The sequence below is a fragment of the Dipodomys merriami genome, unplaced genomic scaffold (assembly GCF_024711535.1).
Source record: "Dipodomys merriami isolate MVZ:Mamm:240054 unplaced genomic scaffold, mDipMer1.0.p SCAF_20, whole genome shotgun sequence".
In the NCBI taxonomy this organism is placed as follows: Eukaryota; Metazoa; Chordata; class Mammalia; order Rodentia; family Heteromyidae; genus Dipodomys; species Dipodomys merriami.
Window position 1 is genome coordinate 19,920,058 of NW_027203382.1, and position 20,811 is coordinate 19,940,868.

Genomic DNA, 20,811 nt, shown 5'->3' on the forward strand with positions numbered 1-20,811 from the left:
TCACATGGTAAGATCCACTTATATGTATATTTACATTTAATATATATACTTTCTAGAAATCTATGCATTAAAACTTTCTTATCTTTACCCTTATGTTGATCCTGAGCTTGAATTTATGGCCTCATGTTCTTGCTCAGCTTTTCACTCAAGGCTGGCACTCTAGGATTTCAGCCATGCTTCTAGTCTGGCATTTTTCTGATTTAGAGTCTCACAGACTTTTCTGCCTGTCCTGGGTTCAAACTCAATCCTCAGCTCTCAGTCTTCTGAATTTAAGCCACCAGATACTGGTTTAAACTTCTAATGTTTAGGATGTGAAGTAACTTCATTTTCCTCTTTATGGTCTTTTCATTAAAGAATTTCAATATATATTATTTTTATTTTATTTATTTATTTATTTATTTTGGTCCAGTCGTGGGGCCTGAACTCTGGGCCTGGGCGCTGTCCCTCAGCTCTTCAGCTCAAGGCTAGCGCTCTACCACTTGAGCCACAGCACCACTTCCGGCTTTTTTCTTTTTGCTTATGTGGTGCTGAGGAATCGAACCCAGGGCCTTGAGCATGCAAGGCAAGCGCTCTACCACTGAGCCACCTTCCCAGCCCCAATATATATTGCTTTTAAAATCAGAATAAATAATGATTCTACCAAAATTTTAAGCCTAAATGTGCCAGTTTTATTGGTGGGCAGTTAAATATCCATATTCAAATAGCTGCTCTGAGTTTTCTTTGTAAAAGAATAAATAGTTCAATTCAAATGTCCTTTGTAAAGAGGCATAGATAAATAGAATATAAGACAATATGGAAGAGCGATAACTGTAATTAGCTTTATAGCATAAACCTAGTCTAACATCATTCAAATTTAAAAACATTTTAGAACATCTAAAATACATCTTCAGGCTTTATTTGAAGTTAAGCTGTTTGTAAAGCCCTTTACAGTTTAAACCTAAACACACAGAGCACATAACTATATTTCTCTCATACCATTCTCACTGAATATCACTTCTTCCCCATCCCTTAGAATAGGGATCATAATTCATATTTGTAAAATTATCTTTCTAGAAGTTAATATAAGAATAAAGTCTGTCCCATCTTATAAACTTGTATGCTTCCTACTATAGCAGAATTAAGTAATTCATTTAACTGGCTTTCCCTTTTCACTAGAAAACTCAAACACTGTCTTTAGCTTAGATTTTTTTGTTAAATCTGTGGTTTCTCCTCCATCACTTGTTCTTACTTGATTATTTTAATAGCTAGTGTATGTATGTATTAGCACATTAAGCTATATGAGTAACATATGTGTGTATCTATAAATAGCACTTGGAAATATTTATTGAAATTTAAATGGGAAGGAAGTAGATTTGAATTAATATATTGAAAAATAGCATTAGCATACAATAAAAGTAGCTACATTAACTTGTGCAAATGCTTTATAAACATTGGTATTATCTTTATTTATTGATCAATGATTTAACTGTACTATACAGACTGTAAATGTTAGCATGTTAACTTAATAGCTGACATGCAAAAGAATTAGGAAAATAACGTGTAAAGCAGCTGAAGGCGATAGGAAGTGGATAAAAAAGTTCGAAAACTGAATAGTAGAATATGTATACACTGCAAACATTCTGCTGTGTAAATAATATAAGTTAATAAAATAAATAAATAAATAAGAAAATACATTGTTTCTTTCTCAAGAAACACATACTCCTTTACTAAGGTATCCAGGACACATATTCAGCAGAACCTGTGCTCATGCTCCTTTTGTTTTTAACTTTAATTTTAATTTTTTTTATGGTCCTAGGTCTTGAACTCAGGGCCTGGGCACTATCCCTGAGGCTTTTTGTGCTTAAGATTAAAAAAAAAGATTAAAAAGATTTTAAAAAAAAGATTAGTGTTCTATCACTTGAACCACAGCATCACTTTGGACTTTTTTTGAGAAGTGTATTGGAGATAAGAGTCTCACAAACTTTCCTGCCTGAGCTAGCATTAAACCGCTATCCTCATATCTCAGCCTCTTGAAGAGCCAGGATTACAGGTGTGAGCCATCAGAGCCTGGCCTGTGCTTTTCATCTCCAGGTCTTGGGCTGACCTTCCTGCCTTTTCTGTTCCCTATTAACCATTTCCTCAAAAACTGGAAATGAGAAGATAAATAGTCTTCACATTTGAGGTTTGAAAAATGTTAATAAAAAATCAAAAATTGATGATAGGTAATTATCAAATAAAATATGTTAAGATGAGCAATACAAAAAATAATTATTAATTTTTTTGTTTAAGGCAATTATTAAATATTTTAAATGGTATCTTATTTTTATATTTATAAGCTGCATCTTTTGTAGGCATAGAAATTCTAAGGATCAATGAAATGTTATAAAAATTTTTAAATAAGAATTTTATACACTCAAGGCATGTATTAAATCAAAACTTTGAAAAAAGCTAAGCAATACTCTGCTGAACTATATGTATATGAAACAGAATATTAAACAATCCTTTTAATTTTCTAATGAAATAAATTTTAACTTAAGAAACAGAACTCAAGTATACCAGTATATCCCACTTAATTATTAGAAGTATAATCTTAAACCATAATTTTTAAACTCTCAGGGCTGGGAGTGTGGCTCAGTGGTTAGGTGCTTGCCTACCATGCATGAAGCCTTGGGTTCGATTCCTCAGTACCACATACACAGGAAAAGCTGGAAGCAGTGCTGTGGCTCAAGTGGTAGAGTGCTAACCTTGAGCAAAAGAAGTTAGGGACAGCACCCAGAACCTGAGAATTCAAGCCCTAGGACTGGCACCAAAAAATAAAAAAAAAAATTAAATACTCACTAAAATTTAAACAAGATTTGTTAGAATTAGTATATGGCTAGGATAGTCCTAGCAAAGGATCACAATAGCCCAATAGCTATATGCCTGTGACCATATGAGATGATACTAATTGAAATGAACTCCAAGATATGGAAACAGGATGTTTTTCTTTGTTGTTGTTGTTGTTTTTGTTTTTAATGCACTGTGTGAAGTTATTTCTTTTTTCTTTCATTTTTTTCCCCTTTGTTTTATCTCCTGGTGTCACTGGTTTTTATTTTGGTACTGTTTTGGTATCTGATTTGGTAAAGGGAAGGGGAACAACAAAATGGTGAGACAAAGGACAAAGAGTGAACCAATGCAATAGTGAACCAATGCAATATATTGGAAATGAATTTTACAACTTGCGGCAGGGGGAGAGGATTGGGGGAAGAGAATTTAGGAGAAAAATGAGGAAGAGGTAACAGTGTTCTACAAGAAATGTACTCATTACCTTATCTATGCAACTGTAATCCCTCTGTACATCATCTTGATAATAAATTTTAAAAATGAAATTATTTTAATAAGACGAGTCCCATTAAAAAAACCTCTATTTACATTAATTTGAACACTTAATTGATGGTTAGTAGTTTGAAACTATAAGAAAGTAAAAGTTGATGAGAAAATAATGTTACTATAATGCTATAATAGCATTTAACATTCCATAAACATTCCAAAAGCTAGAACCAAGGAATAAAAAAATAAAATGCCTTCGTCAAAAATAATTGGGGAAAAATTTTAATGTACTTATTTTTAAGTTTTTTCAAATTGTTTTCTAAAGGTGATGTACACTGGGGCTACTCTTACATAAGTCAGGTAGTGAATATATTTTGGTGGGCAATGTCATCCCTTCCCTCTCCTACTTTTTCCCTCCTTTCCCCACTTACAAGTTGTATATAGCTCATTTTTAACATTCTATTGAGTATCACTGATGCATTTGTTTTCCCTTTTTCCCTCCATTTCTGTGCCATATACTTCTTAAGGGAAGTCTAAGGTACAAAATAATTCATAAAATGTGTAGAGTTTTCCCAAGCAAGCAAAGCACAACAGAGTATGAATGACAGTGGACTTACTTCACTAGTAAGAGAATGGATATGGAAGTGAAGTCCTTTGTCAATGTATGGCACCACACTGCATTGTGACTTAATAAATGTTAAAAGTCACAGTGAACCTAAGACTAACAAACTCTCCTTATTGTTTTTAGATACCAAAGTAAGAAAGAATGCAACAAAGGAGCATATCTAACTCTCGGAAGTCAAGGAAATGGCAGAGTCCAAGAGAATTTTTAAAACAGTGAAAGTTTCTACACAAGCATGCCCACTAAATTGACTTACTGACTCCCAAAATTAATACCTAGCAACTCTGATTCAACAAATTAGTAGAAAATTACAAAGAAAACAATCATATATCTGCAGCCCATCTGAATGAAATGAAACCCAAAGAGAAGCTGGCCACAGAGCTGGCAGTCATCCTAAAGCAGCAGCAGCAATCCATAAAGTTCCTTAATTTTCTTGTCATTTAAGAATTAAGCCACTTCCAGTTCACACAGTTCTTACCAGGTGCACTAAATTTATGTCATTATGAGCCATCAGGAAATACCCATGGAGACCTATACCAACACTGAGAAGTTTTGTTAAACAGCTGTGTGCTTTAATTGGTTTGTATTATTTTAAATAGGAATGTTTGAAAGTCAGTTATCGGATGTTGTATAAAAGAGATGCCTAAAGACTCCAGGGAGACTGAAGAAGAAAGCCAATCACTGGAACTTCACTTGAGCACTTAAGATTATTACTAGAGGAAGCACAATTAAATCATCAGTTTATCAGCCATCATTATAAATCACCAGGCAACATATGAAGCCTAATTATTTAAGAATCTTTAACCAGTGACTTCCTGTATCACTGAGAGCCAAAGGCAATCTATTCAGCAAAATATACCTAAAGAGTTTTGAATTTTTGTTGTTGTTGTTGTGGTGGTGGTGGTGGTGGTGTGTGTGTGTTTGTGCGCGCGCGTGTGTGTGTTTCGCCTTGCAAAGTTTATAATGGAAAGAAAATGTAACTCACTGAAATGAATTATTGTATGCATGTTTTAGGCATGCCAAAGGCTTCAAAATGAAACCAGTAGTGTTGATATACACAAAATATGCACTATATAGGTTCCCCCCACAAATGAAAAATAATCAAGGGATTTCTTTTTACTTTTGTACATCTAACCACATTCATTTTTTTTGCTACCTTTTTCTAGATATATAAAGTCAGAAAATAAGTACCTCAAAAGTCTTGCTTCCTAAATTTGAAGTACAGAGTTTAGGTGTTAGAAATAATATATTCATAAGGAAATAACACATAGGTTTGTAGTTTCATATACAACTCTCCCCTTTACCATTGGAAAGCTAAGGGAAAAAAGACCAGAAAAATGAGGGAAGGGGTAACAAATTTGACAAGTTGTGTACTTATTATATTACTTATGAAACTGTAACTCCTCTGTACATCACCTTGACAATAAAAAAAGACCAGACCAAAAATATTTCAAAAAAGGCCATTGTGCAAGAGGAATGTGTATGCATGCATTCATGAATGTGAACACACATGTATAAAATGAAGCTGCCTGATAGACTCCCCTCTGTCATTTGGAAATTTGAAAACAGTGATGATATGAGTCTGATCTACAAGTTTCAGAAGTTTAAAGTCTCATAGAGAAAAATCTTTTCCATCAAATTATAAATAGGCAATTTGTAATAACAGAAATGGTAGCAAGCACTATCTAGGCATTCGAGGATTAGACCCAGACACCTGAGGTTTCTACAGACCTGTCACATAGCAGAACAGAATGGGTATAGCATAGTTGTCTTATTCATCATTGTAGGTATAATGTTTTTTTCAGTTTAATTCCTATAGCTCTCCACAAAAATGTCTCAAATGCATTAAAAATAAAATGTATTCTGTGATATACCTTTAGGAATCCAAAAAAATGTTTTAATTGTTTTAAAAATGAAACAAAATAAATGTTTAGGCCATATAAAGTATGTTAACTTAGAATGTGAACACAGTCCTCAGTATAACAGTATTTATAAAAATATAATCTTTATTTGTATGAAGAAAGGAGCATGATATGACATATGGTTTGAGTGTGTCCCTCAAATGTTCATGTGCTAGAAACTTGACCCTTGGGGAGCAATGATGAAGTAGTAAAATCTTTGAGAAGTAGAGCCTAGTGGAGGTCAGAGGGTCAGTGTGGGTGACACCCTCAAAGGGTTAATATAGTTCTCATAGACACTGGTTAATTCCCTCTAAGGTACACTAAAAAGAACAAGGTTGAGTCAGGTTTGGTGGTATATGCCTATAATCCCAGCACTTCGGATGTTAGGCAAGAGGAACATGAGTTTGAGTCTGGCTTGGTTACATAGTCAGTCATTGTGTCAAACGAACAAAGGAACCCAAGGCTAGTCCTTGAAATTCTTCTGATGCCCTGTTTTGCTGTATTTTCTCTCATGAACATAACCATTTCTCTTTTTAAATTTTCTTTTGTGTTTTGATGCAGTCAGATGATCTCCACCAAGGACTGAATAGGCAATAGACAGGACTAATCGATTTTCTACTTCAAATTGTGTCCTAAATAAGCATTTTTGTTTGTTTTTATTTTTTTGCTGTTACTAAGAAAGTACTCAGAGAGGGAAAAAGTGTGAACAAATGCAGCAGTGATACTCAATACACACTGATGAAAATGAACTATACAACTTGCAGGCAGGGAGGGAAAAACTGAGCGAGTGCAAAGGAAGGGTTGACACTGTCCAAAAAGAAATCTACTCATTTCCTGAGTTATGAGATGGTAAGGCTTCTGTAAATCATCTTTATAATAACAATAAAAATATTTAATAATATAAAAAGGAAGCAGTCAATTTCTAGCATTTTCTTTTGGAAACATACTTATGACCCCAAAGTATAAAGATGCAGTTCTTGATGCAGAGTGATTCATGAGGATAATACAGGAAGAGAGAAGCAACATACAGCTAAAATAGAGACCTGACATATATGCATTTGGTTTAGGCTCAGAGATTTTCATCAATTCCATGAGGGGGAAAAAAAAGAGAATGGATCAAATCCTAAATTTGTTCTCATTTAACCACCAATGGCTGGGAAAAAAAATCTCTGAAGTAGGAGTATTTACCTGGAAATAATGATGTTAGTAATTGTGATAACTACATAATATGTTTACTGTTAGTGTATGAGAAACAACATCTAAAAGTATTTTCCATATATTGATTTACTTAGTTTTCCCATCAACTCTGAACATGCTACCATCATTGCTAATGAAAAGATAAATGAACATAGCAATATACTTCATAATTTGCTAAAGGTCATGCAGCTGTAAGTGCTGATGCTCAGAGTAAAGTTCATTCTGTCTGGCTCCTGCAACCAATCTTCCTTGGAAAACGGCTGATTCCAAGTCTGGACAGGTTCTGCACAACATAAATGTACAACAACTTTTCATAGAAGAAAGTAAGAAAGCCATCCGAGATCCATAGGTTGTATCAAAAGGACTTAGATAAACTTTAACTGGTCAAAGGTGTAGCAAAATGAACATCAAGAAGAATAATCACTATAATGAATTGAAATGCACAAAACATTTACATTCCTGAGTTCATAAATATTCATTTAAAATTATTGGTCAACTCTGAACTAGACAACTAGTTCATTATGCTATAGCATAGGCAAGAATCTAAGAAAGAAAACTAGGGAAAGAATCACATATTTGTGATTTTCCTATGAAAAGTATACCTCAGCTGACACTAAGCTGGTAAGAGAAGCTGTCATTATAGAAGTGGCCCAACTAATAAGTAATAAATTATAGAAATAAAATATCATCACCATAATGAACTAGTGGTTGCAGCAATGGCTGCTAAGAAAGAATAACCAGACATAATGTTTTTTAATCTGGGTAGCTAGAAATAATTATTAAGTATTATTGCTAAAAATTGCAAACCTCATATTTTGATCAAGCCTCAAGATCTAACTATCAGCTTATGAAACATACAGGGAGGAACATACTACGCAACATCACAGAGACACTAACTTAAATATGGATTAAAAATAGTATCTACGATTTTCTTCAAAAAATTCAATCCAGATGAGACACCAGAGAAAAGACAGTCCAGGACTGAAGATATAGCTCAGTGATATAGAGTATGTGGGTAGCTTTTAGAAGGTTCTAGGTTCAATTACCTGTAGACAGATGATAGATAGATAGATAGATAGATAGATAGATAGATAGATAGATAGATAGATAGATAGATAGATAATATCATAATTTTATTACCTCAATTTTTATATATATTTAATTCCCCCAAACATGAGTTTCTTAGAGAATTATCTACTTGACCACTACACACCCTCACACACAGAACATCTTCAAGCAAAATTTAAGATATAATTTTTTCATGTGATTTTAGCCTATGTCAAGACATAGGAATTCTTTGACAAAACACAGACTCATACTTTCAGTGATGGTCATGTCATTATAATACTCTACCATTTTAGGCAGATCCAACCCAGCCATCTTTCTGCCAAAGTTCTTTATTAGACTCTAGGGCTGAGATAATAGGTAGTCTGTAATATGGACAAAGACAGGTGAGTAATCTCCATAATCAAATGTATAAGATTCACTAGTGGCTTGCCTTCAAAAGAGAGGGTTCATGTAAAACATGAACAGGCCCCTATCATCAAGACAAATGCTGAGACAACAGAAGTGTGATTACTAAAGATGAAGAGCAACAAACTATATGAGCACAATCAGGTCTGAAAATGAAGTGAAATGCATTTTATATTATGCAAAGGCTGCTTTTGTTTTTAAGCCACTCTGGAGGACAGCATATTATTATCGTGTTCAGTGTGGAAGCTAATGATTCCTTAAGTATAATTCTGTAAAATGATGTATACTATTCTGTCCCACAATACTCCACCAGTTTAATTCTTCTCCAGGGCTGTATCATACCCTCCCCCATCCATCCACTGAGGTATTTTGTTTGTTTGTTTGTTTTTCTCCATGAAGGTCTTATAAAATTGCACATCCATTCTCCTAAAGATCTCAAACAAAAAGACAAAAATAGTAACTTATTAGCCAATCTGGAATTAAAAACCAACATCTTTAAAAGAAATAAGTAGATAGATACTGTATATATTTAGGTATATATCTATGACATAAATCTAGTATGTATCTAATATGTCTAATATTTAACATATTCATACTATATCTAATATGTATGTAAAATAATATATATATATATAATAGGATCTAGCTAGCTAGCTAGCTATGATTTGAAAATATCATATAGTACAATGGCTACAAATGAGATTTTTCTCAAATACTCTTTAAGGCATTATGTTGAGTAACTTTAAGGCTTAAATGAAATTTGCCATTAGCAGTGTTGTAAGAAGAATAAAGACAAATTCCAAAGGGCTATCTCAACTTTATAGTTGGCCTGCAATCTGCATGCATCAAATATCTCCCTATTAAGTAAATCCCAGCAGGGGTGTTAGAAAAAGCAATATTTATTAGGAAAGGATCTTATTTGTACTACTATTGTAGTGTATGTCCATTCAAACATCTAAAAGTTGATACATTAGTCAATCTATTAAAAAGCATTAGTGTCCACTCTGGAAAGCAGTATAGAGGTTCCTCAAAAGACTACACAGAGTTCCCCTATGACCCAGTAATCCCACTTTTGGGCATCTACCCAAATGATCACAAACAAGGCCATACTAAAGCTACCAGCACACCAGCACAACGACATAACGACATTTATTGCAGCATTATTCACCATAGCAAAGATCTGGAAACAACAAAGATGCCCCTCAGTAGATAAATGGATCAAGAAAATGTAATACACACACACACACACACACACACACACACACACACACACACACACACACACACACACACACACACACACACACACACACACACACACACACACACTAGAATTCTAGGTTTTCATCAGAAAGAATTTTCCATTTGTTAGGAAATGGAAAGACTTGGAAAAAATCATATTAAGTACGCCAGACCCAAAGAAATATAGGTCCCATGTTTTCCCTTATTAGCAATAATTAGTATATATCTAGGATAACCTTATCAGATGAGCAGAAAAGCTCAAAAGGTATGTATATATGACCATATAAGATGATGCTAAGCAAAGTGAATCCCAAGATATGGACACAAGAGGTTTTTCTTGTACTATGTGATTTTTACTTTGTTTCTTTTGTATGCTCTTCCTCCTATGGTATATATAACTGTATTTGATTTTGGTACCTTGCATCTTGTATATATACAATTATCTAATTTGGGGAGCAGAAGGGGAATACCAAAGTGCTGAAACAAGGACACAGGATGACCCATTGTAACAATGATACTCACAAGACACTACGTTGGAAATGAACCTTACAACTTTGGAGGTGGGATGGAGTCAGTAGAGAGGGAAGAGGTAGAGAGGTAGAGAGGGAAGGGTTAGCGGGAGAAAAACAAAGGAGGAGGTAACAGTGCCTGACAAGAAATGTATTAATTACCTTACTGATGTAACTGTAACCTTTCTGTTCAGCATCTTTAAAAGAAAATAAATTTTAAAAGAATGTTTTAATTGTAAAATAAAATCATTAGTGTAAACCAGATACTTGTGGCCCACACCTTTAATCCTAGCTACACAGGAAGTTGAATCTGAGTATCACAATTCAAAACCAGCTCAAGCAGTAGTCTGTGTGACTCTTATCTCCACTAAACTACCAAAAAGCTAGAAGTGGTTCTGTGGCTTAAGAGGCAGAGTACTAGCCTTAAGCATAAAAGTTCAGGACCCAGGACCGTACACATACACATAAATCATTAGTGTATAAATTGGTTAATTTGGTTAACTTAAGTATTTAGGAGTTCTACTAATGGAAAGGATTTACTGGAAACATCTTATTTTCTTAGGAAACTAAGAAATATAGTTGAATTAAAAAATTTTGTTTCCATGTAATGAGTCAGAACACAAACTGAAGGAGGAATGCTGAATCTAACTGGTGCCATCTTGGCCATGTGGTGGATGATAGGGTATTGGGTTTAACTGGTACCATCTTGTCTTCATGGTGGAGGCACAAAAGTCCCATCTCCAAAGTGATGTGCATGCCTCAATTCCTAGAGGTAGGGGTAGGGACTGGAACACTAGGTTACTGGACCTGCCAGCATTGGGTCATGAACTCTCAAGCTCCCTGTGACTCTGACCCTTGATCTGACCTTTTTTATGCCCAGAGACCAGCTTAGGTGCCATTAGGTAATGCCTTGTGTACTATGTCCTGTGTCCTGTGTCCTGGTTCTTCTGCGGCCACCATGGCATCCCACTTCAGCTCTCCACTGGAGCTGATCTTGTTTGTGGGTATTGTTTTTCTGCTTTTTCTTTCCTCTCCTGCTCTCTTGGTTCAGTTTTCTGTCAGTGTTAAGTGTATTTGGAGGGCTGCAGGTCTTTGCAACAAAAGTCTGCCTGCATTTGCCAGCTTTCCAATAAAGAGTCCAGATTTGACCTCTCAAAATGTGTTCTTGCTATACAACAAAACATATGGAATTAAAACACAAAATTGCACCAGGGAGGGTGCTATCGGCTAGAGATTACAAGGAGATTATGAAGAAGGCTGCTATTGAGAGTAATGTAAAAGGATAAAAACTGGGATCAAGATTTCAGTTAACTCAGGGACACTACCTTTTTTAGACTAGAGATATGGCCCAAGTGAAAGAATGCCTTCCTAGCAAGTACAGAGCATTAAGTTCAAACCCAATACTGAGGGGAAAGAAGAGTGCTGGGATAAGGAGCACAATGGAAACATTGAGAAGTTGTTGACAATAGGATAAAAGTTATATGCATATTGTTTTTCAATACTTTCTTCCTCTATCTCTTGCCATTTTCCTTGACTATTAAAACTAGGCATTTTGGGGGTCTTGTGGATTTTGACCTTATAGTATACATTTTGGGCATTTTGTATTGACATGACAATCGAAACTGTTAGCTTTCACCTTACTTAAAAATAGTTTAGACAGAGTAAGGTACTCTTGCCAAAACTCTTAAAGTCTGCTTAGTTTATGTATCATTTACCATGCTTCTTGGCAACTACATATGCCTAGTTTACTGAACTTGGAATTCCATTGAGGCCAAGGTAGTTGCATAGAAAGCTGTGTATGAGAGAATATGTAGGAAATATGCAGAGAAAACAAAGAGGGAAGGTGTTAAAACTGGAAAGAATTCCAAGAACAAGCTGCCTAAAATGCATATGGGCAATCATGTTTGGCAGGAGCTTAGATGGAAGGAGTACAAGATAAACTTCAAAAAAGCAGGTGAAAGCAGGAAAAAGGCAGCCACTGAAGCCCAGGCAAGACATTTAGACCATGTCCACAGGTCCTCACAGAGCTGTTGCAGGCCTCCATATGTATAAGAGAAGTATGCAAGAGTTAAGATGTAACTAATCATAAGAGGAAGAGAGGAAAGGAGCAGAAAGCCAAAGATAAGAGGCTTTTACAAATTGTTCCCGGTGAAGTCAAAGGACTTAATTTAGAAGAGTGATCGTGGGAAGGTGGGGCGGGGGGGGGGGGGGGAGAGAGATTAATTTGAGAGGCAATGTGAAAGACACTTAAAGCTGGTTTTGGCTTCAATTACGACCTAGAAAGTGGTCACTTATAGTCATTGTCAAAAAACTACCCATGAGATACTAAGGATTCTTATGTTGATTGGAAGGTAAACTGCCATTATTATGATCAAATAGACAAGTAAGCATTAACATTCTAATGGCCAAAAGAATAATTTTTAAATAAAGCTTTTATTAAGCTTAGCAGAGGATTGATAAAATAAGATTCTTGATATAAGTAAAATTTTTTTAAGATCATGATTGGTTGCAAGGTGATATTTTTAAATTTCTAAAGTAATTAAGTGCTAATTTTTAACAAGGAAGTAATAAAGACTTATATGATTGGCAGATCTATTTTCTCTTCTTTTGCAGATCTACTTTTTATATCTCCTTTCAGCAGATCTATATTTCTACTTTTGCAGATCACTATTGCAGACTGTTTTTTGCAAATGTACCTATAAGTAAAACTGTAAAGCATTATAGATGATGAAAGCTAACATGAAAGCTAACACATCTATTTCTTATATGTACCACCTTAATTTGTTTTTACTTACACAATATATTATTTTGAACACTTATTCAGTAAATACTGTGCTGGTGTTGAGTGTACAATGACAGGTAAAGCAGGTAAATAGACATGGTCTGCCAACAAGGGAGCTCACAAAATTGGGGGAAAGGCACACATTAATTTTTTTAAACCATTCAAATATATAATTCAAAAATGGTAAGCCCTATGAAGGAAAGTCATAGGGTGTTATGGAAGCTTATAATAGGGAAGTAAACTAAGTCTGGTTATAGCTGGGAAGGTGCACTTAAGGAAACTATCTTTGAAATAAAATCTGTATGAATGGAGTGAAAAAAGATGAGAGTGGGAAAGAATTGTATGCAATAAAATGAATCTCTAACCTGTTGGGTGATAGTGTCCCATGGTCCCTGTAGTAGTCGTGTCTTATAGCACTCATGAACTCCTTCCCATATGTCCTTCAGGGATAAAGGTCTCCCATCTGTGAAAGTGCATGGTAAGGCTTGAATTAGTGATCTACATGACATGATGATGCAAATTATTGATCTAAAGGTACTGAAGTAGTATTATGAGTTCTTCAAAAAATGAGGGAAGGGGTAACAAGTTAGATAAGAAATATAATCACTACCTTACTCATGTAATTGTAACCCCTCTGTGCATCTTGACAATAATTTGTTTTTAGAAAAGCCAGAGGCACTAGAGGCTCACACCTAATCCTAGATGCTCAGGAGCCTGAGATATGAGAATCATAGTTTGAAGCCAACCCAGGCTCCCATTAACCATCAGAAAGCCAGAAGTGGAGGTGTGACTCAAATGGTAAAGCACCAGCCTTGAACACAGAAAAGCACCCAGGCCCTGAGTTCAAGCCCAGACTGGGCACACACACACACACACACACACACACACACACACACACACACACACACACACACACACACACACACACACACACACACACACACACACACAAAATCCTTTACTAATACATATATTACTTACATATCAAGAATACTATATGGATTAGGATTTTCCTCCTGAGAGAAATTTAAACATACAAGAGTCTATCTTTTGTATTCAATAATAGTTAAATTAGCTGCTCATCCATTGCCTCAAGAAATTTTACAAAATAAAAGTTAATGTGTTTTAAAGAAAATTCACATACACAAGCATAGGTAAAGGTCCAAGCAAATGGACTTCCATATTCATATGAGTTCATAATACAGCCCTTATACAGCCCTTAATACTTCCTCTATTTCTTAAAACAGACCATATAGATTCCAAAACACTCTGCTGGGAATTATGGGGAAAAGAGAGAAGAAAACACATAATTTCTTCTAGTACCTTATCTCCTAGTATGAAAAATATATCTTCTATATGAAAAATATACAGATAACTAAAAGGACTAGGGAAAATGAGTTCACTACAAAGGAAGCCTATAGTTTCTTCACAGTCCATAGTCAGAACTAACTAATGTCCAGGGTCTGGTAGGCAGCAAAAGGAGAGACTGCTGGGCAAGGAGGGGAACAAGAAGAGTCTGGCTGGTATCAAGGGATCAGCAAAAACTTCAGTGAACAGTAATTCTCCTAATTCCTGAAACACTAGAAAGCATTGTAGTATTAAACTTACATAATGTAAGTAGAAATGTAAGGTATAAAGGAAAAACACTAACTTTGGAATCCAGGCAAAGTTTAAACCCTGAGATTGGCAATTACTCTAAGCGCAACTACAAGTTCTTTAACTTTACTTGTAAAATTAGAATAATCCTTTTCAAATTTTGTTCTCATAGGCTAACACTAGTGAATGCATTCAGGTATGTGTTAGACACAAATAAGAGCTCAATAATATTTAAACATCTTTTCCTAGTCCACAACCCACTGTTCAGTAATTCTTAAGAATAAAAGAAATCATCTCTAAACTGTATTTCTTATAACAATACTATGTTTTCACCTCATGAACACTGTCATTGATACAGTAATATATTAATAGGGTAAGCAGAGCATTTCTCATGTTTGACCTAAAAAGTTGAACTTTTCCTCAACCTTTATTTTCAATAAATAGCAATAGAGTATTTTGATACATTTTCAATAAGTATCTTCATCTTGGCATTTATCTGGCGGCAGGAAACCATTATCTTGTGATAAATAGTTTTATTCCATTGACATTTCCATGTCTGTAAAATGAACAAGATTCATTCATCCAATTAACATTTGAATGTCATGTTTAGCTACAAGTTAAAAACAAGCTGCCTTCAATATCTGTGTTACGCTGTTTTCTGAACACATTTACAGAATATGCCTGTTCTTAAGATAAGGATTACTCATCTTCAAATATGAATGTGTGTGTGTGTGTGTGTGTGTGTGTGCACATGCGCGTGTAGGGAGGAGAGGAAGTAAGATCTTGAATGCTTCTAAAATAATATTTACACTTCAAAATAATAAGAAATGAAGTAGCGAAATAACAAAATGTTAGAGCTATTATAACAACTAATTTTATAAGTAAGGCAAACAAAGTCTTGAAAAACAGAAATCTTCCAAAATTATGTAACTAATTCACAACTGAGCTAAACACAGAATCTAGATTTCAGGAATCACAGTCTAATGCCTTTCCTGCTGTTTGAAAATATAAACAAATATTATGCTTTATAAGTGTTTTATAATTTTTGAAAAATTGAAACATAAAAGAATGCATTCTTTATAAATATTTTCTCTATGCCATTGCTTTTCAGATTTAGAGAATGGTGCTGGGTTTAATGATCTTATAAACAGTAATGATTTTAATTTTATTCCTTAAAATATTTCAATCACAACTCTAAACCTGGAGTAGAGGGTTTGGATGAGACTACTGTCAAAAACCTGCTTAGTATGCTGGAAATATTCATACAAAATGCATTAATAAGTGGTCAAGCATGAATGCACAGAGACACAGAACATTTTCATCATATTTGACATTAGAATTGAGAGTAGGTACCACAAGTTTACAGAAACATCAAATAGAATATGAGCTCTTTAGGATATAAGAATTAAAAAATGATCTGCTAAACATAGAATAACAATCATAGAAGCCAAACATAACTAAACCATGAATATTGAGTATACGTTCTGAGAAAGATGAAAAAGGTGCATTGATCAAGATTCTTGTATTCATATGCTACTTTGTTGAATGGCAAAGCCTTTGAACAATTAAAGTTAAAAATAAATTAAAAAAACAGAATGTACTTTTTATTTATATCACAAAAATGTATATTGTTGAAGTTGTTAAAAATTTCTATGGTTTCAGCCCTTTCTAGTTTTTATACACATGAGAATTTCTATGGTTTTAGGCTTTCTAGTTTTTATACATATATATTCACATATAGACACATAGTAAGGGAACTACTTTTCATGATGAGAACATTTACTACCAACTCTCCCACACTGATGCATTGCAAGGTACTCTCTCTGTGGCCCCTATAATGCAGCGAAACTAGAAACTCAGGAGTAATTCCACATACTCTTCTTTTTCAGCCTTATAACTCTTAAGGAAAACTATAGTACATCATTATACTTTAAATTTCTTTCGAATTTGTGCTCTCAAATCCATTTTTGCTACACTGGAGCTCAAGTTCCAAGACTCCAACCATAGGTCTCCAGTTTCTAGTTCTGAATCCCCACCACTGTTGGTTTCAAACACAGGTAAAATAAAACTTTTCTGTAGACCAACACTCTCCAGTTCCACATTATAAAATCCAAGCATTTGTTAAATCTTTTCTATGTTCACCATTATTCCAGAGAAATCAGCTCTTAGTAAAGGAGAAGACTCAATACTGCCATAGGCTCATTCTAGGTAGTTAATTATTTTCCCTGTCTTTTTGGATAGCAATGATCACTCTGTAAAGTTAGTGTACTTGTTTATATATTTCTTATTCTCTGTCCTTCCCAATTATGAAGCTGTGGGATGGCAGATCTTGAATAATCTTGTTCATGAATATATCCCATCACCTAGATCAGGGTCTGATACAACACAAATAGTTAATAAACATTTGTTAAATCAGTGCTATAGATAAAAGTTTCTATATATTTTTCCTATTCAGAAATCATTTTCCACATTGGTAAACATTATCATTACGATTTTATTGGTTATGTGATATAGTACTCAGATGATGTACCATAATTTAAGTATTCCATTGTTGTTGGTCACTTAAATTATTACCAGCTGTAAAATAGTACCTGGCCCAAAGTAGTCACAAAGTAAGCATGAGCAATTTTTCTCTTCTTTTCAATTATTTTCTTTTGATAAATGCCCTAGAATGGAATTACTAAGTCAGAGTGAAAAATAACTGTTTTAATTCAAGACAGAAGAACTAGTATCTCACCACCTCAAGATTCTCCCTGGGGTAATGAGATAAGAAGTTAATTTTAGAAACAGATATTTATATAATTTGGCACCTACTAACTGCCAAGCATTGTTCTAAGCCTTTGTCACTTAATTTAAAAAAATGTGTTCATAGAGGTTACACTTATCTGAGGAAAAAGGAGATTACAACAATAAACAATGAAAACAATAAATTGGAAAACTGTATGCTATATTAAGAGGTGATATATATTGTGGTATAAAAGAATAATCGACTATGATATGCCACCCAGGGGTAGGTTTGCAATTTCAGACTTCACTGAGTGACTTGTTAGTGAACACTGGGAAACATCAGTGAAATTCCTGACTCAGAGAAGAACATAAGTTCTTGGGAGAGAAAGAGTGGAAAACGAGAACAAAGCAGGATAGGAGAGTCACTTAGCACCTGTAGGATATTTAAGCACAATTTTTAAATAAATGGCTTTATCAAGATATAATTCATATACACACAATTCATGAGTTTAAGGAGTATAATTAATGATAACTTCAAGTTATTAACCAGCAATACAATCAATTTTAGAATATTTTTGGCACTTGTAAATTCCTTTGTACAGCTACTCAAAGATGAGAAAATAAAATCGTTTTCACCATATATTCAAATAAAGAAACTACAAACTGGTTAGGAATATTCCTCAAAATCCTTTACCTGTTTAGTGTTAGGAAAACAGTAATTTCTTTGTTTTAAATGAATTTGTCTATTCTATATATTTTCCATCAATGAAATCAAGAACATTGGTAAACTTTGGTGATTCTTCTTTCATGTAGCCTATTGTTTTCAATGTTCAACCATGTGTTATAGCATGTATTTTTACTCCATTTCCTTTCACAGCTAAATTGTATTTCTTTGTTTTATATACCATATTTTACTTATCTATTCACCACCTGATGAACATTTGAGATTTTTCTCCACTTTTTGGCTATAATGGTAAGGATGCTATGTGTTTTATATGAATATATGTTTTGTTTGGTCTTGAATGTATACTAGGTGTGGAATTGATGTACCCTATTGCAATTTTGTATTTAACTTTTGAAGAACTGTAAGGGACTATTTAACATCTTACCAGTAATATATGAAGTTTCTAATTTCCCAACATCCTTCCCAATACTTGATACTGTTTATACTTTTTAATTATAGCCATCCTAAGTAGGTAGAAACTCACTGTGATTTCATTCATATTTTTCTTTATAAGACATTGAGAACATTTTCATATGTCCATGTTATTTGGTTGTTTTTGTTTTTTGTTTTTTTTTTTGGTCTATTGTGGATTTTGAACTCTAGGCTTGGGCGCTATACAGTGCTCTTCAGCTCAAGGCAAGCGCTCTACCGCTTGAGCCACAGCGCCACTTCCGGTTTTCTGGTGAGTTTTTTTTTGGGGGGGGGGGTTCCGGTCGTGGGGCCTGAACTCTAGGCCTGGGTGCTGTCCCTCAGTTCTTCCCTCAGTTCTTCAGCTCAAGGCTAATGCTCAAGTTACTACTTGAGCCACAGCGCCACTTCCGGCTTTTTTCTTTATGTGGTGCTGAGGAATCGAACCCAGGGCCTCAGGCATGCAAGGCAAGCGCTCTACCACTGAGCCACCTTCCCAGCCCCTTTCTGGTGGTTTTTTTGGAGATAAGAGTCTCACGGAAAGAGGGAGAGTTTTACTTTATCTTTCCCTATTTGGATCTCCTTTATGTTTGCATCTTGTTTTATTCCTGTAGCTAGGCATTCTAATACTAGATTGAAGAAAAGTGGAGAGAGTGGGCATCCTTGTCTCATTCCTGAGTTAAGAGGAAATGGCTTTTGTTTTTCACCATTCAGTATAATGCTGGCTGTAGGTTTGTCATATACAGCCTTTATTGTATTGAGGAATGTTCCATGGATTCCTAATTTTTCTACAACCTTTATCATAAAGGGGTGTTGGATCTTATCAAATGCTTTTTCTGCATCTATTGCGATAACCATGTGGTTTTTATCCTTGTTCTTGTTGATGTGATGAATTATATTAATTGATTTGCATATATTGAACCAGCTTTGCATACCTGAAATGAATCCTGTTTGATTGTAGTGTATGATTTTTTGGATGAGTTGTTGAAGTCGATTGGCCAAAATTTTGCTGAGTTTTCCCCACGGTATAACCCCTGTTTCCACTGTATTTGATGTTGGTATAATTTGTGGAGGCGAAGGGAAAAAACAAATCGTTTAAATTAGGGACACAGGTGGACCCATTGCAAAAATGAGATGTACAAGTCATTATGTTGAAAAATGAACTTTACAGCTTTGGCTGGGGAGGGGAAGAGGGGGCAAGGGCAGGGGAGATGAGAAGGGATGAGAAGGGGAAACAAAGGAGGAGACAACAATGCTTGATAAGAAATGTACTCATCTTGCCCATGTAATTGTAACCCTTCTGTATAGTATTTTCACAATAAATAAAAAGTCTCACAGATTTTCCTGCCTGGGCTGGCTTTGAACTGCAATCCTCAGATCTCAGCCTCCTACGTAGCTAGGATTACAGGTGTGAGCCACTAGCGTCCAGCTTCCAGGTTATTTGTATAAATGGCCATTCATATCTCTTACCCTTCAAAAATTGAGTTATTCATCATCTTCTTTTTTTTTTTTTTTTGATGGTGGTAGGGCTTGAACTCTGGGCCTGGGCACTGTCCCTCAGCTCTTCAGCTCAAGGCAAGCACCCTACCACTTGAGCCACAGCACCACTTCCAGCTTTTATTCATCTTCTTATAGAGGCTTAACAATATGTATTCTAGATACAAGACATATTTACTTGCAAAATGTTTTTTCCAATTCTGTGGGTTAGCTTGTCACTTTTTTTTCCTATGAAACACACAAGTTTTCAATATTGATGAAATTATCTATAGTTTTTCCTTTCATTGCTTGTGCAATTAGCCTTTGCTTAATAATATCAGAAAATAAAGATTCTCTTCTATTTCCTCTTGAGAAGGATTGTGACTTTGGGGATGAGGAATTACCTGGTTTTCAGAAGAGGAATGACATCAAATGACTTACATTTGGTAAGAGTCACGTTCTGTTCTTCCTTTAAGAATTTGAACTGAGCTGGGCCTCCAGTGGCTCACACCTGTAATCCTAGCTCCTCAAGAGGCTGAGATCTGAGTATCACTGTTCAAAGCCAGCCAGTGCAAGAAAAATTATATGAGAATCTTATTGCCAATTAACCACCAGAAAACTGGAAGTGGCACTGTGGCTCAAGTGGTAGACTGCTAGACTGTCTCTCAAGAGCTGAGGGACAGGGCTGGGAAGTTGGCTCAGTGGTAGAGCGCTTGCCTTGCATGCATAAGGCCCTGGGTTCCATTCCTCAGCACCACATAAGCAAAAACAAAAAAGCCGGAAGTGGCGCTGTGGCTCAAGTGGTAGAGCTCTAGCCTTGAGCTGAAGAGCTGAGGGACAGTGCCCAGGCCCAGAGTTCAGGCCCC

General features: G+C 35.1%; 1 protein-coding gene across 6 annotated transcripts in view; it reads right to left on the minus strand.

Moving 5' to 3' along the window:
* Nucleotides 1-20,811, minus strand: part of Atg10 (autophagy related 10) — a 282,749-nt gene that overhangs the window by 65,441 nt on the left and 196,497 nt on the right. For 3 of the 6 annotated variants that reach the window (XM_070031160.1, XM_070031157.1, XM_070031161.1), the window contains one exon: nucleotides 13,380-13,477. The exons of 1 other annotated variant lie outside the window; for it this stretch is intronic. In XM_070031160.1, coding sequence (XP_069887261.1) covers nucleotides 13,380-13,477 — 98 coding nt within the window. Of the gene's footprint in view, nucleotides 1-10,394; nucleotides 10,430-13,379; nucleotides 13,478-20,811 lie in introns of all 6 variants that reach the window. 2 more of the 6 variants (XM_070031159.1, XM_070031158.1) reach the window with 1 other exon arrangement.